This window comes from Lygodium microphyllum, chromosome 19 (genome assembly GCF_053477565.2).
Source record: "Lygodium microphyllum isolate KBCC chromosome 19, Lygodium_microphyllum_v1.1.10, whole genome shotgun sequence".
Lineage (NCBI taxonomy): Eukaryota > Viridiplantae > Streptophyta > Polypodiopsida > Schizaeales > Lygodiaceae > Lygodium > Lygodium microphyllum.
The window spans coordinates 134884177-134899609 of record NC_141153.1 but is presented as its reverse complement, the minus strand read 5'-3'; the positions used below and the strand labels follow the sequence as shown (position 1 = coordinate 134899609).

The 15433-nt window shown below is 44.5% G+C and overlaps 2 protein-coding genes across 2 annotated transcripts in view; both read right to left on the bottom strand.

Moving 5' to 3' along the window:
- The window catches only part of LOC148020409 (PQ-loop repeat family protein / transmembrane family protein), a 49898-nt gene extending 37459 nt beyond the window's left edge, over positions 1 to 12439 (bottom strand). Inside the window, exons 1-3 of the mRNA XM_087700711.1 lie at positions 12106 to 12439; positions 1179 to 1311; positions 1008 to 1097 (exon numbers count right to left, since the gene is read on the bottom strand). Coding sequence (XP_087556837.1) covers positions 1008 to 1097; positions 1179 to 1311; positions 12106 to 12422 — 540 coding nt within the window. The 5' untranslated portion in view covers positions 12423 to 12439. The remainder of the gene's footprint in view (positions 1 to 1007; positions 1098 to 1178; positions 1312 to 12105) is intronic.
- Positions 1324 to 12097, bottom strand: LOC148020410 (uncharacterized). Its single transcript, XM_087700710.1, has one exon. It carries the CDS (start codon positions 4224 to 4226, stop codon positions 2874 to 2876), a length of 1353 nt encoding a protein of 450 aa, XP_087556836.1. The 5' UTR covers positions 4227 to 12097; the 3' UTR covers positions 1324 to 2873.
- Positions 12440 to 15433: the final 2994 nt, after the last annotated feature.

Here is a 15433-nt window from a genome sequence, read left to right as displayed (position 1 = left end):
TACAACCAATCAACCAGCAATTCTGGCCAATTGCCCCTTGATTTTCACTTAGGACTTGTACAAATGGGTCACAAACTGGCCAGATACTGCCCCAATTTACAAGGGATGAGCTAGCATCTGAAATCCCCGACAGTTACTTGAATTTTAGGTGATTTTAGTGTACAATGCCTCTAATGGATGGCACAAGTCCCAAGGTGGCTACCAAACCCTAATTGCTACTGTAAATTAGGGTCTACAGCAAAAATTCATTTGCTATCCACCAAATTTGGCTGAGTGCTTCTCTGAATAGCTAAGAAATGTTGAGATTTGCTAAGAGAGGGTGTGAGAGAGCTGTAGAGAGAGATTCCATAATTTCTTCGTGGAGGCCCCAAAAATGGTTGTTGCCCTACCCAAATCAGCCCAAAATTTGTCGCCTCCTATCTAGGAAACCAAAAATGTTGTCACTTATCTCTAAATGCTGTCGCCAGCTGCTGATGACCTCATTAATGCTGTCATCTGCTTCCTCTAGCCTCCACGCTGCTGTCCTCTACTTCGAATGGCTGATTCAGGTCTGAAAACTGATCGACAGCTTCCTCCCTCTCTCTCTCTCTCTCAAGCTAAATGAACTAAATGAGCCTCCACCAGCCCCAAACAACCTTGTCCCCCATTGCATGGGCATTTTTTCCAAATGGCAGCCTTCTAATCTCATTTTCCAGCCGTTTAATTAATTTTCAGAGTTAATTAATTCTAAAAATTGATGCATATTACAACATTACAAGAGAGCTACATGTTAGAAGTCCCATTCGATGCAAAAAAGATCCAGGGGAATCAGCCTTTATCTTCTATTCCTAGCATAAAAACTTCCAAAAAGTCAAACAAATACAGTTCTGAAATGGTCTGTTGCTGAAGGCTTTTCTCTTTTAATGAGTATCCAGATAACATAAAAACGCAGAGCTGATGACTTTAGTGTTGTGTCAAATGCATGATTCAATGTCAAAACTTTGACATGAAAATGTGTGCATTTATACCTCATAAGTTAAAGTCTGATAGGCTGTAAATGCAGTGAGTAGAACAGCATGGCTGGAGAATGCCACGTCACTCGCTGCCACAGGTATTAGCTGTTCAACCCAAAGAAAATCAATAAAAACAGATACCAGCTTTGAACAAACAATGCCAACGACTGTATAACTAGAACACACCTCTGAAGAACCATACTTTTCACGATACTGTTGTTGCACAACTGGAATGAAATAAAGGCATGCATTATAGATCAAGTACGAGGTGTGTTTTGTCAAATTCAGAAAAACAAAATCGAAATTCAGCCCCACAACACTGCAAAACAACAAGATCTCTATTTAGATGATGTCTTCTCAATAAATTTAATCCAGATACAAGCCTTTGGAAAGATACACCAAAAGTAAGAAGAACGATATCCAATGCCCGAACAGTGACGTCTATGCAGTAGGCTATCAGTGCTCACAAAATGAGCCCATTAAAGAAGGCAAACTATGTCCATCATATAAGCCAAACACTATACTTCTGATGTGTTGAACAATGTTTACAAAACACAATGGAAATTCAGCCCCAACACTACAAAACAACAAGATCTCTATTTAGATGATGGCTTTTCTATACATCTAGTGCAGATGCAAGTCTTTGAACTGATATAACAATCGTAAGAGAAAGGTATCCAATACCCTCAACAGGAAGTTCCATGCAGTAGGTTATCAGTGTGTTCACAAAATTAACAAATCAACAGAGGAAACTGTGCCATTCACATTTTACACAATACAAGTTATTAGAAAACTACATGGCATGCATAAAGAAAGCTGATCATATTAATGCCTGCTAGAGGACAAAATGGCCTATGAAACCAAAATGATAAGCACAATTTATCCATTGTGTACCTTGTCAAATTTATTTGGCACTCTGATATATGAGGCAGATACAATTTCTGTATTACTATGCTTTTCTGAGCCTCTGCAGATCGCACCCATATATGATAATTGGTAGATGATTCTAATTGTCAGTGGAATAAATCTCTTTTCTACAAATATTTCATTTGCTTGCTAGTCTCATAAGCTTGACCCAAGGAATGATTCAGGACTTTATAGAACCATGAATCAGTTTCTGACAATACATTTCTATATTTTGCTCACTTGCTGAGAAAGAAAGAAAGAAAGAAAGAAAGTTATATTAACGTCTACAACAGGCCAAGTTGGCCTATGAGACCAAAATGTTGCATACAAAATGTCTGGGAGATTTCAAAAGTCCCAGTGAAGCTAACATTTATGCTATGTTGAACTAAATTGAGTAGGTACAAAATGATATCTAGACTAGATACAATCTAGAGGTACTCCCAATGCGGTGTGGAACTGCTCCTGGAGTGTTCATCCTAGGATGTCCCGCATGGGTCGGTCTAACATGGAGAGACTAAAGCGGCGGGGTAGGGCCCTCCGATGGCGGCGTAGTATCCCTTGTATCTTTGACATGTGTCTTCTGCGGGGACGGGGGACAGCGGGGCGTGGGCGCCGGGCTTTGCCTCTCACTGTGGCTATTTCTAAGGTGGTCCCCCGGGGTCGGGAGGCCGTTTGGGCTGGTGGGGGCTTGGTGGTGGGGAGGGTAGCTGGTATTTGGTAGAATTCGTTGAGTGTGCGTTGGTTGGTGGCTCCTTGTCTTTGCTCCGTGGTTCGTAGGAGGTGGTCTCTATGGCGTCGTATTTCCAGTAGAAAGAGCCCCAGGCATCTCTGGTCTTTGAATTCCATCACCTTGGAGAGTGGTCCGAATCCTTCGCTGAATAGGCAGTGGAAGCGTCCCCGGATTTCGTAGTACACTGGGCATCTACAAATATAGTGTTCCTCTGTCTCTGGCTCGACATGGCAGAGCTGACAGATTCAGTCTTCTAGGGGGAGGGGGTTGGCCCCGTATCTGCCCGTTTCAACCCGTAGTTGGTGTGAGGATGTGCGGATCTGTCCGATGGCACTTCTGACCCCGTGAGACAGGTGTGTGTCCATGTAACTTGGGCGGGTGATGAAGCCATCCGGGGAGATGTGCAGGAAGTGCTCTCGGTAGAAAGCCTTCTTGGTTCCTAGTTCCGACGTGGGGGTCCCCCATGTCCTGGCTATGTCTGTCTGGATGATATCCATTCTAATGATGCGATTCACCTCCTCTCGGCTGAGCTCCAGGTGTGGGCAGTCTAGGCTGTATTGTAGTGGGGGGAGGTGGTCCATGTGCAGGCCATGGAGCCGTAGCCAGATCTCTGTTCGGGCATACCAGCACTCAGTGTCCCCTTGTGTTGCTAGCTGTTTGGATGACTCTAGGGCGAGTCTGGGGTACCGGTGCCGGGGCAGGTCCCATATTCGGTGCAAGAAGGTCACGGTCTGGAAGAGGGCCTCAGCCACGAGGGGCGGTACCCCCAGCTCTGCGCGGATGATCTCGTGTGGTACGGAGGGCTTGCTTCGGATCATCCGTGAGATCATAAGTATTAAGCATCTCTCCATCTGCTCCCATCCCTCATAGGTGGCCTCCTCCTTAGGCAGTGGCTGATCCTGTGGGGCCCTCCGCGTGTGGTAGAGACTGGACCCCCATATGGGAGCCCCGTACAGGAGGGCTGGTGTGACCAAGACATCAAAAAGCCAGAGCTTTGTCCGGGGTTCCTGGAACTGTATGCGGGCACATTGGTTCTCCATTGACCCGAGGGCTGCATAGCCTCGGGTTAGTCTATCTTCTGCTGCTTTTCTCGGGGTAAATCTCGGTCCAGAGAATGTAATCCCCACATAGACGTATCTTTGGACCACGTCCACGGTCTCTCCGCCGTATGTGAAGGGGGATACCGACCGTCGGAGCCATTGGGTTGACATGTTGAACACCATGACCTTGGTTTTCCCCAGGTTCACAGTTAGGTCTTTGTCTTGGCAAAAGGCCTGTAGTGCGTCCAATTGGCGTTGTAGCCCTTCGGGTGTGCTGGAGATGAGGACTATGTCGTCCGCATATAGTAAGATGGGTATCAGTGTCCCTCCCAGGCTCGATCCCTCCTCGCCCAATCTATCTATGTACTCTGAGATCTCATCAATGTAGAGGCCAAATAGAGTGGGTGAGAGTGGGCATCCCTGCTTGACTCCGATGGTGCTGGTTATCTCCTTTGACAGCCCTCCTGGTGCCCGAACTCGGCCCATTACCGATTCGTATAGTGCCAGTATCCCCCATCGCATTTCGGTTGGGACCTCCAGTTCCTGTAGTCTCTGCATGAGCCTCGCTCATGGGACTGTGTCAAAGGCCTTGCAGAAATCCACGAAGCAGCAGTACACCCGTCTTCCATGTGCTCTGCCCTCCTCTATGATGGCTCTCAGTGTGAGGATATGGTCAAGGGTGCTGAACCCCCTCCTAAACCCTGCTTGTCCTGCCGCCCAATGTTGGTGTTGCTCTGCCCACTTGCTCAGCTCGTGGTCCAGTATGGATCCATAGAGCTTGGCTAGTACATGGCCAACCATGACTGTTCGGTAGTTCATGGGAACCATGGGGTCTCCGGTCTTCAAGATAGGTATTATGGTGTTGGCTAACCAGCTGGTAGGGAAGCCTTCGCATGGGGCTCTGTTGAACATGTGTGCTAGGAGAGGTGCCAGTATGTCTCTGGCATGGGTCAAATGCTCTGCTACCAAGCCTTCGTGGTCTTGGGCACGGCCATTTTGGAGTCTATCAATGGCGTCCCGAACACGCTCCGTACTGAAGAATGTGGATGATCCGGGTCTGCTCCCTAGGGGCCGGGGTAGCTGGGGCTGCTTGGGTACTTGGTATAGTGAGGTTGCATATGCGTGCGAAGTGTCCGGGGAGGTGATGGGCGTCTGGGCTCGGGGTTCCTGAAACGCCTTCCATGCCTCTTTGCTGTCCTGTCCTAAGAATAGCTGGTAGAATTCGTGTTTCACTTTGGAGAGGTAGGCTCGTTTCTTCCGTCACACTAGACGACGGAAGATCAAGCGTGCCTGTTTATGCGTGTGTACTCCCCGTGCTTCGTCCTGTTGAAGACGGAGCCGGGTTTCCCTGCACTCTTTGTCGTACCAACTATTCTGTGGGACACTCTTGTTCGGAGGGGTGGAGTGGGGGGATGTGTGGGGGAAGTATTCGGCAGCCGAGGTGTGTATTGTGCCCGCCACCTGTGCTATGACCTCCTCCAGGGGTGCGTGGGGGTCCATTTCCTGCAAGCTCCAGTAGAGATGGTCGGAGCATGCGCTCACAGTTAGCCTGGTAAAGTGGTACCTGGGGAATCTTGGGGGGTTGCTTGCTAGGGGGGTTAGGTCATACCTGCAGGTTATGTCAAATTGCAAGTAGGCATGGTCGGCAGCCACTGCGAGTGGGCGAGGTGATATTTTAAAGGACTAGATGTCGGGGATAAGTGATAGAGGGCCGAGGATATAGTCCACTGTGCTTGCTCCCAGTTTCTGTGTGGGTGCTCCATGTGCCCCCCATCCGATGCAATTGGCCACGTGCTTGTGTGGGAAGCATGTGAGGGCATCCGACCCGGGCCATCTGTCGAGACCGTCGAGGATGGCTAGTCCGTGTGCCCCCCCTAATGCCAGTAGGTGTTCACCATATTCGGTGTATCTATAACTAGCTGAGCAAATTTGTATAACTAAATTGTAAGAGAGTTTGAATCAAGTATCAAAGCGCTTATAGCATACATCTATCTATGTATAATAGATAGATAGGTGATGTGATATGGTTGGGTAGACATAGAAGACATATATGTGCATCTCACGGAAAGGGCATTGGTTCTAAAGTGGTAAGACGGTACAGGTATACAGATCTGTGTTTACACTTGTATACATCCGAACCTTTGGTTAAAATTTCTAAATGCTTTCAATTGATAGCCATGAAATAGGAAGGTTCAGCAGTTTTTTCTTCCATTTCATCAAAGTATGCATTCTCAACAATCCAAGAAAGAGGGAATATTTTACCAGCCACTCACTTTTGGGTACACAATCAGACAGAGGTAAGGACCTTCACTAGTTTTTAATTCAATTGGTTGAATACTGCTTAATAAAAGTTGGATGTAGGGAAATCCCATCGAAAAACTAACAAAAGTCCTTACTGGTCGAAAGAATTACATCCACTACCAGCATCCCATAACACAGCACAGCACAGCACAAGTAAAACTGAGAAAAAGACCCATGGTATCACAAAAGAATATCACAATAGCTTGTGGAATGAAAACAATTTGTTCGGATGAAAGCAAGGAAACCAAATCCTTTCCAATATATTTGGAAATGCCAACCAATGAGAAGCCCAGCAAGCCATAAACAAGGATGCAAGACCAATATAAATTATTGGATGTCCGAGAACCTTTGACAAAATCTATTTGAATCCATTTGGATTGACAAACCATTACTACTGCCCCACTTTATTCCATCATAAAGCATTCAATGTAGTTATTTATTTCTGAGTCTCTCGTATCCATGGGTTCACTTCGTTCTAATTTGGATGAAACACTAGCCTATTGTGGAACAAGTCTCTTTTTGTTTGACCCCTAACTTAGTGCCACAAAACTATACCAAAGGCTATCCCATTCCAACAAACATGATTGAGCTACAGAAAATATCGAGTCAATGGTGGCCATGTTCCATGGTAAAACTGAAGCAAACATCTCTATCTTCGACGACTTGCTCGATGGGGCCAATTGGCAATGGACGAACCTCCACTAAGTCTTGTTTGATTACCTTAATGACCTCTTCGTCTCCCTAGTACGAGAGCATGATGTGGACGGCAAGGAAAGCGAGCTAGAGGAGGAAGAGCTAACGTATGATGAAAGTGAAGATGAAACTTGTTCCGGCCCTGGACATCGTGATGGGTGCTAGTAGCATTGGTCATAGTGGTCATAAAGTGACTTAGTGCAAATGCACTAAGGGCACTTCAAGGTTACGATAGTCGAGTCCTATGTATAGAACTCAAGGCCCTATTATGCACATCATTGTGTGATCACCACTCTTGGACTCTTGGCCCGTTGACCAACACATCCGTACACTAGGATGGTGTGGGCTGGTGGTATGGGATGACAAACCTTGGGTTGTAGTCATGGCCCGAAGTGCTGCTAGCTCCTAGCTCGAGGCTAAGCCCATTTGGCTCTCTGGCGAGGAGGTGAGTCTAATGTCCAATCCCTTTCTTTGAGAGTATGGCTACATCGTGTCTCATGTGTAAGTTCGATCCTAGGGAGACATTCATTTGTATTAGGGCATCAACCTGCAATTGAATGTGAGATCGATGTGTTGAGCTAAAAGTGCATTAGCTTGACTTCAACAACCCCAAAACATGCTTAATTAATGAAGAAAACCTTTTATTTAAAAAAGAAACGCAATCTTACAGAGTTACTGTGTCCCACATGCAAAACCCTAATTTGGGTGCCCCAAACTTTCTATAAATAGGCATGCAGCCCACCACTCTCCCTCAATCTCATTTTCACAAATTTCGGGTCTTTCAACTTGCTACCCACGGATTACAAATAGGTGACTAGCATTTGGTCCACTTAAACTATGAATAGGATGTGTAGCTCATAAGAATGATAGCTAAACATAATTTAGTTCCTACAATGTGGGTCAAAGGCTGAGTGTAAAGTGCTTAGTTCTATCTGCACCTATGTATAGGTGGCTCATGGCAACTTTAACTAACCCAAGGGTTGGATGAAATTTGAAATGTATGCCCTTGAAATGCATTGTGAGTGTATCCTGTTAGCAGAGTATTTGTCAACTCATGTGTGAGTCTGAGCTTGATCTGGGCTGGGCATTTTTATTAGGTATTTTAGGTATTTTTCTGGTGTGGCATTTTATGCCAGTGGAGCATTTTATGCACCAGTCGGCCAGCTTTAATGTTGTCCGACCAGCATTATTGCTCCCCACTTTTTCAGCCTATTTATACTGAGTGGCTCCTCCTCAGTCAGTCACTTCACTTCACCATCTGCAGACTCTATGGAGAGAGGAGCCAGTGCCAGTGCCCACGCAGCCAGTGACTCACTGTTGTATGCGACTGTCTCGTGTTCAGATATATGGATTCCATTTCCCGTGCATACATCTGAGTTCTCATCTGTATCGTGTTCTTTCTTTTCTCTTTTTGTCTTGTGTTTCAGCAGTTTATTTCAGCACATGTTTATGCTTCCACCGCTGCTCCACTTCTGACATGGTATCAGTTTTCAGGATTTGTGTTTCTGCTGTGTTTTCTTGCTGATTTCAGGACTGTTTAGTACCCCTGCTGATCTGACGATTGCTGTCGTAGCCAGGCGACCTGTTTTGGGGCTGTTTTCAGCCTGCGTTTTTTGCAGTTTTGCCATCGCCTGCTGCCTCCGCACCCTCTGCTGCCTGCGTTTTTCATCTGCAGCTGCTGGAAACAGTTTTCTACCTGTTTTTCTCCAGTTTACAGCCTGCGTTTTGCTGATTCAGCATCTCTCGTGGCTGGGTGACTGTTACTTCAGGCCGTTTTCTCTGTTTTTGGCAGTTTTTGACTGATTTTTTGACTTTCTGCAGCAGATTTTGTCTTCTATTGATCAGCTTTTGGGTTATATTGCATGTGAACTCTCTTTTTCTGTAGTCTGTGCTTGTGTTTTGGCTGTGTTTCCTCTCTAAATTCCATCTCTTCTCTACTTCTCTTCTTATCCTCTCCATATGGCTCCTACGTGCACTTCCACTGATGATAAGTTACATGGACCTGATTATCTCACATGGAGTGCTATCATGAAAGCTTGGTTTGTGCAGAAGCGGTTATGGTACATCGTTTGTGGAGCTATTGCTCGACCTCTCCGTCCTTTTCCTCTTCCTGAAGACTTTGATGAGGACAACCATGAGGAAGCGGTGCTCACATGGGACTCGGACGATACCCGTGCTTACTCGGCGTTGCTTCGGTGTATTTCTAAAGCGGTCTTACCGGCGGTTACCTCCTGTAGGACATCTCCTGAAGTATGGCAGAAGTTGCAGCAGATGTACGAGGCACCTTCCACCATGCGGGCCGTCACACTTTATGGCCAGCTCCAGCAGATGAAGTTTGAGCCGAAAGATACTATTCAGTCTTTTCTTCTTCGTGTTACGCAGGTACAGGACCAGCTTCGGCACATGCAATCTGCTCTTCCCGAGGTGCATCTTGTCGGGACGGTCCTCTACAAGCTCCCCCCAGAGTTTGATGGAGTGGCCAATGCTTTGCGGGCGCAGACATCATCGACTCCTGTCAGTTTTACACATATGACCTCGATGCTTCTTGAGCATGAGGCATCCTTGAGATTACAGGGGCGGCTTCCGGCACATTATGGAGGTGAGACTTATGTAGCTTCAGAGAGGGGTGACGAGAAGAAGAAGTTGAAGGCCCAGTGTTACCACTGTGGCAAGAAGAGACATTTGCGGAAGGACTGCAAGAGGTTAGCAGCTTCCAGGAAGAAGGAGCAGAAGACGAAGCGGGATGCTGACTCTACCGATGAGTCCTCTCCTTCATCAGACTCCGACTCCAATCCTTCGCCCAAGGTGAAGTCCAAGGCGCGGAAGGGATCCTCTTCTTTGGATCGCGGGAAGGGCTTGGTGGCCCCTTCCTCGACTGCTTTCTAGTGGTGGTGATGAGGTCATCCCTCACGACTCTCTTGTGCCAGAGAGGGAGTGTGAGCGGGTGTTCAGATGGGGCAGCCGCGCCTCATCTATATTTTTATACAGGTGCACAGGTTCCAGAGAGGGACGTCCCTGACGCATCGACTTCAGTCTGGCGGAATCAAATCCTGGAGCTGGGATTGACATCCAGGTTCATGCTGAGCTGGTTATCTGACAGAGAGCGGGAGGCTTTCGTCTGGAGCTCACATGAGGGGACACTTTGGCGGTCTGGCCAAAGGCGGGGAATCCATGGTCACCTATGTTCAGGGGCATTTTTGACAGGATGGTCTTGTATGCTCCTGCGAGACATTGATGATGGACACAGAGACATGCTATGATCTTCTCCATTTTCAGGTGTTTGGTACAATCGACATCGACATCAGGTTCTCTCCGAGGCACCTTGGTGGTGGCTTAATCACCCACTGCTTGGGTATCCATGGTTCTACTTGGTGGTTCTATGTTGTATAGTTTCTGATCCCTTTTCATTGTACTATTGTATTGTATCAGATGACTCATGATCTGAGTGAGGGTGTTAGCAGAGTATTTGTCAGCTCATGTGTGAGTCTGAGCTTGATCTGGGCTGGGCATTTTTATTAGGTATTTTAGGTATTTTTCTGGTGTGGCATTTTATGCCAGTGGAGCATTTTATGCACCAGTCGGCCAGCTTTAATGCTGTCCGACCAGCATTATTGCTCCCCACTTTTTCAGCCTATTTATACTGAGTGGCTCCTCCTCAGTCAGTCACTTCACTTCACCATCTACAGACTCTGTGGAGAGAGGAGCCAGTGCCAGTGCCAGTGCCCACGCAGCCAGTGACTCACTGTTGTATGCGACTGTCTCGTGTTCAGATATATAGATTCCATTTCCCGTGCATACATCTGAGTTCTCATCTGTATCATGTTCTTTCTTTTCTCTTTTTGTCTTGTGTTTCAGCAGTTTATTTCAGCACATGTTTATGCTTCCACCGCTGCTCCACTTCTGACATATCCATCCTAAGTGCACCTATGCATAGAGTATGCATATATCCTGTTATGATCATGCATCTATACCATGACTTTATTTTACCCTGATGGGGTCCCTTTCCCACTCCTAGGATTTTGGCACTTTCTTTTACAAGACTAATTTTGTGCTTCGCCTCATTTTTCTCTAGAGACAAAATGTTGCATAAACTTCAGACGTTGACTAGTAGGTTGTTTTGCTAGTAGGTTGTTCTATGAGTTTTGCAATGGTGACAACTTTTAGATTAAATCTAACAAAGTCAAGCAAAGGCCAAAAGTACCTAAAGCCAAGGAGCACTCCTCAAGTTGGTATCCCTTAAGTTGTGTCGCACCAAAGACCTTCATTAACTCCTAAAACTCAAGCACACTAGTAGCATAGTTCTCTATTTCATACAATCCAGCAAAAATCATATTGTATGCTAATAATCAAACTATATTTTGCTCTGAAATGATACAATTGTAGCTCATTCTTGATGAAAATTTGGTGCATTTCAATCTATTGTTGTGTAAGAAAGTCTCCCTACACATCTCTTTTTTTTCTTTTTGTGTGTGTGTGTGTGTGTTTGGATGGGGGGCCTTTTTTTTCTTTTTTTGTGTGCCGGGAGAGGGGGATGGGGGTTTGTTGGGATGGGGTAAGTGCACACTTGCTTGTACACAAGAGTGCATACGTGTGTACGCCACATGAGTGTGCACTAATGTTGTGCCATTTTCAAGTAGTGTAGGAATGGTTATTAAGAGGCCTTCAACAACAGCTTAGGCCACCAAAAAGCATAAGAGAGCGTTCCTATTGGTGCTCAACTTTAAGTGTAAAATATTTTGCTGGTCTGATGCACCAAACTATAATGTAGGTGTTCATAAAAAAAGGAACTTCAACCAGATGTCGACACAACATAGATAGATGGACTCACCATTTAATGTTTATGATTAGGGTACCATGCACTACCTCACATGGATAGACAGTCTTGAGCTAACCCTAGGGCTTGGACCGAAGACCACACAAACTTAATACACATTTCACCAAATCAGTTCTATTTTGCACACTCTCTTTGTCAATTGATGTCCATGGCTATACCAAGTCTACGTCCCACTACATCTTTAAACTTTTGCTCCATCCAAAGGCTTCTTTAACGCCTCATTACAAGAGAATCCTGTAATCATGGAGTCCAAGGGGCAGCGATATATGCAGCACTCTTAGAAATCGATCCCTTGACCGACTCTTCAAGACTTCTACAGACCTTAAGGACTGAGAAAAGTATCGACTTTCCAACACTCGCTGCAATACTGACAGATGCGGTCTATGTTTATGAGGCCATTGAAGCTGGGAACTAATTAGGACACAAGAAAACAGTGTTCTAATCAGGGTATATGCAAAAGCATAAAACTGGTCTAACAGTTTGGACGCACACACCATCTCCCTGAATTGGCTGAAAAATAATTGCATGAAGATTTGCAGATTCCCGGAACCAACCTTTGATCCAAATAAATGTACGATGGTTAAAGGACGCAAAAATTCAAGTTCAGACCTTTTCCTGCGGTAATTGAGGATGACCTGAGGGTAGAAGCTGCAAGACCAGGCTGCAAAAGCAAACCAGCCAAGGACTTGGTACAGCACCTGCAGATACAGAGAATGCCAACCTGCTTCTGCGTCTTCCATCGATTTTATCTGCTCTCTAACAGACGACAAATCACTGCCCTCTGTATGAAATTCGAATGATGCTGATGACGATGCAAACGAAGCCTTAATGGTGCCGTTGCAGGGATTGGAGGCTTCGGCACAAGTTCGTATTGAATTTCCCTTCCAGTTGACAGCTTTGTATTCGCCTTCGAGAACGAATCGCATTTACGTCATCCATGCTTGTGTCTTCTTTTTTTCATTATTATTGCTACAGAAATTTATCCGACAAAAAAAATACACATTTCGTTCCATTTTGCGTCCACGTGCAGTGTACCATCTACTACATAAGGCTCCATTCACATGCCCATCAAAAAAAGTTTGTGCACACTCGACTATCAAGCACTAACGAGGGCAAAGCCCTTTCCGCGACGCTTTTGAACTAGTGTCAAGGGTCACATGGATGCACGGGTTATATAGCATGGGAGTACCTAGAGAACTCACCTAGGGTATTCTGGCATTCTATAAGCAACTCATTGCAACTCCCCATGTTCACTTGAGCATTTTAGTGAAGAAAGGATATCCTCACTCATCGACATTTTTTAGACTATACGTTGATAAGATCTCAAACTACATCCAACAAAGGAGCCCCTCTAGCGGGTACTTGGATACCTCTCTTGCTATACACAAATGATATTATGTTAATAGCCAATTCCTCATAGGGGTTACGGAGACCTTTGGATGGACTACACTCTTGTTTACAAGAGTGTGAACTCTCTATTAACCTTGGGAAATCCAAAGTCATGGTGTTTAACACCACACCACTGTGGGTTAGGAGATGAGCACTAAGCTTCATCTATAGGAGTTAGTAGTGGAGTATAGGGATTCTTATACATATTTGTGTATCTTATTCATAGGGTCCACTTCCTCTATGAGACAGGTAGTGGAGACTAGATTGACATAGGGGTAAATAGCATTGGTAGGGTTGGGGAGAATGTGCTTACATATATAGTTCCATGAGTCTTGCACTAAGTTATGGCTATTTGATACTTTAGTCACATCCACACAACTCTATGAAGTACAAATATGGAGACCTAGCCTTGCCTACCATAGTAGATCAAGTAGCACATATGATGGATGAAGGCCAATGGAGAGGCCATTAGTATCTATGATCTCCAAGATGATCAAATGTAAGGCTTTAATCTCGCATGAGATTATTAGAGTTGAATTGGGGGCTCCCCTAATTATGGCGAAGGCTCTTATGAGATTGATATGATCCATTCACAGCTTATGGAACATGCCCCCCTTGCCAAAATACATGATCGGGGTTGTACGTTCTCGAAAATTCCACACACTTTGTGTGGTAAGGCTCCTGTGCAAACTTCTCTAGGTACTTCGAGAGGTTACATTGTTCCACCACTCTCCTTTTGCAGCCTCCTCCTTGGCTACCACCTCCTTGAGGTTGTGGATACTGCAGAACTATAGCTGATTATAAGCATGGTTTTCTACGTTGATGCCATACTGCATCCTCTAGGTATGCCTGTGGGAATTATCTCCATCCTAAGAATGGTTGGTTTGGTGTCATTAGGTACTGGGAGAGCCAATAGGGCTCCCCTCCCAAAAAAGTTTTGCGACCTATTTGCTAGGTAAGGCTGTCTATATGGTTGTGAGTATGGGAGTCTCCTCGGTAGTCTGCAGTGCATGACATCGTGACCGAGCCTACCACAATTGGCACAAGTTTGGGATCTCGGGTCCTTACACTTGCCTTGTAGGTGGTTTCTGCCACAATACACATTGGATGTGAGGGCTGTTGGTCGTCTCATCATTTTTTTGTACGATATTGGAAAGCAATTGTTACATCTAGGCCACACTTATTATAAGGGGTCTTTGTAAGAGCATACTCTTCATCCACTCAAACATGCAAATCCACTTTCCTCTTACAATTACTTATGTCCCTAAGTGGTTTCATTAGGAAATGCAAGATAGATGAGAAAATGGAGTAGAGTAACTTTGTCATAATAATAGTGATTTAGAAGGATTATAGAGTCAAAAAATGCATTAAAAATACTTAGATGTGTATATAATATGATCATGTACCATTGGAGGTGGAAAATACTAAATTTTGAGAAGGGAAGAAAAAAGTCACTATTTTGGGTCATCATTAATCCACCATGTTAATGTGGCACTTATGAGAAGTAATGGGATATAAAGAGGATATGTGACTACCTCTTGCAAGGCCCAAGAACCACTTATGAGGGTATTAAAAAATATAAATTGATTTAGAGGCTATTAAATGTATAAAGATATATTAAAAATGAGTATTTCAACTTGCAATACGATTGGACACCTTTTGAGAAAAAAATATTTTCTATGAGAATTTTAAAAATGTCGTTTTTTGGGCAAAAATAAATCCAAGTTGCTAATATGGCACTTTTGAAAGAGTGGTTTGGAGGATTAAAAAGGCTAGTTACTAGGGTCAAAAGAAAATATGATCTCCTTCTTTCTAGGTGGAGCCTACAACAAAAAGTAGGATGAAGCCTAGGAATGTTGGGGGGGGCAAGGGACAAAAAAGCATGTAATGATGACTATGGAAAAGAGACTAATTCAAGATTAAGGATTCTTAATCAATTTCTTATTACGAGACCCTTTTTGAGTTTATATTTTCCTTAATATTTTTCTTTTTTTCTTATCTTCTCCACACTCAAGCACATTTCCTTTAAGTGGGAGGTTGTTGGGGGTTAAAGGCCACATATGCGTAGTCGCCCATATTTACTCTATACTTAGTGCCCACACCCTTGTACTCTATAAGTGGCAACCATCCATTAATGTGACTTTATTATTTTATTTCTATAACAATAGAATAAGGGAAGGCATATCACACGTTATGACTATTGGAATTTCCACATGCGATCTTGGTTTCTCTTCTTGCTCCAACCTCCATAGCTCTTGCTTTTTCTTATTCTTATGCTCTTACTTTTTTCTTTTTCTTATGCTCTCATTCTTGCTTGGTCCTTTCACTTTTCATTTTAAGGATCAAGATCTTAAGTTACAACTTAACTACCAAGACTTCTCCATTGAGGAAGAGCTTGTAAACTTTAAGAAAAGATTATGTAATCCTTCTAGCCATGAACTAACAAAGAAGATATTTTGTGAAGTACATGACTCTCCATTCTCAAGATATCCTGGCTATGCTAAGACACTCAATACAATTTGGAAAAGCTATCATTGGGAAAAGATCA

What these genes read in the sequence shown, in the direction of transcription:
- LOC148020410 (XM_087700710.1), bottom strand. Translation starts at nt 4,226, where the DNA reads ATGCAGAGACTACAGGAACTGGAGGTCCCAACCGAAATGCGATGGGGG.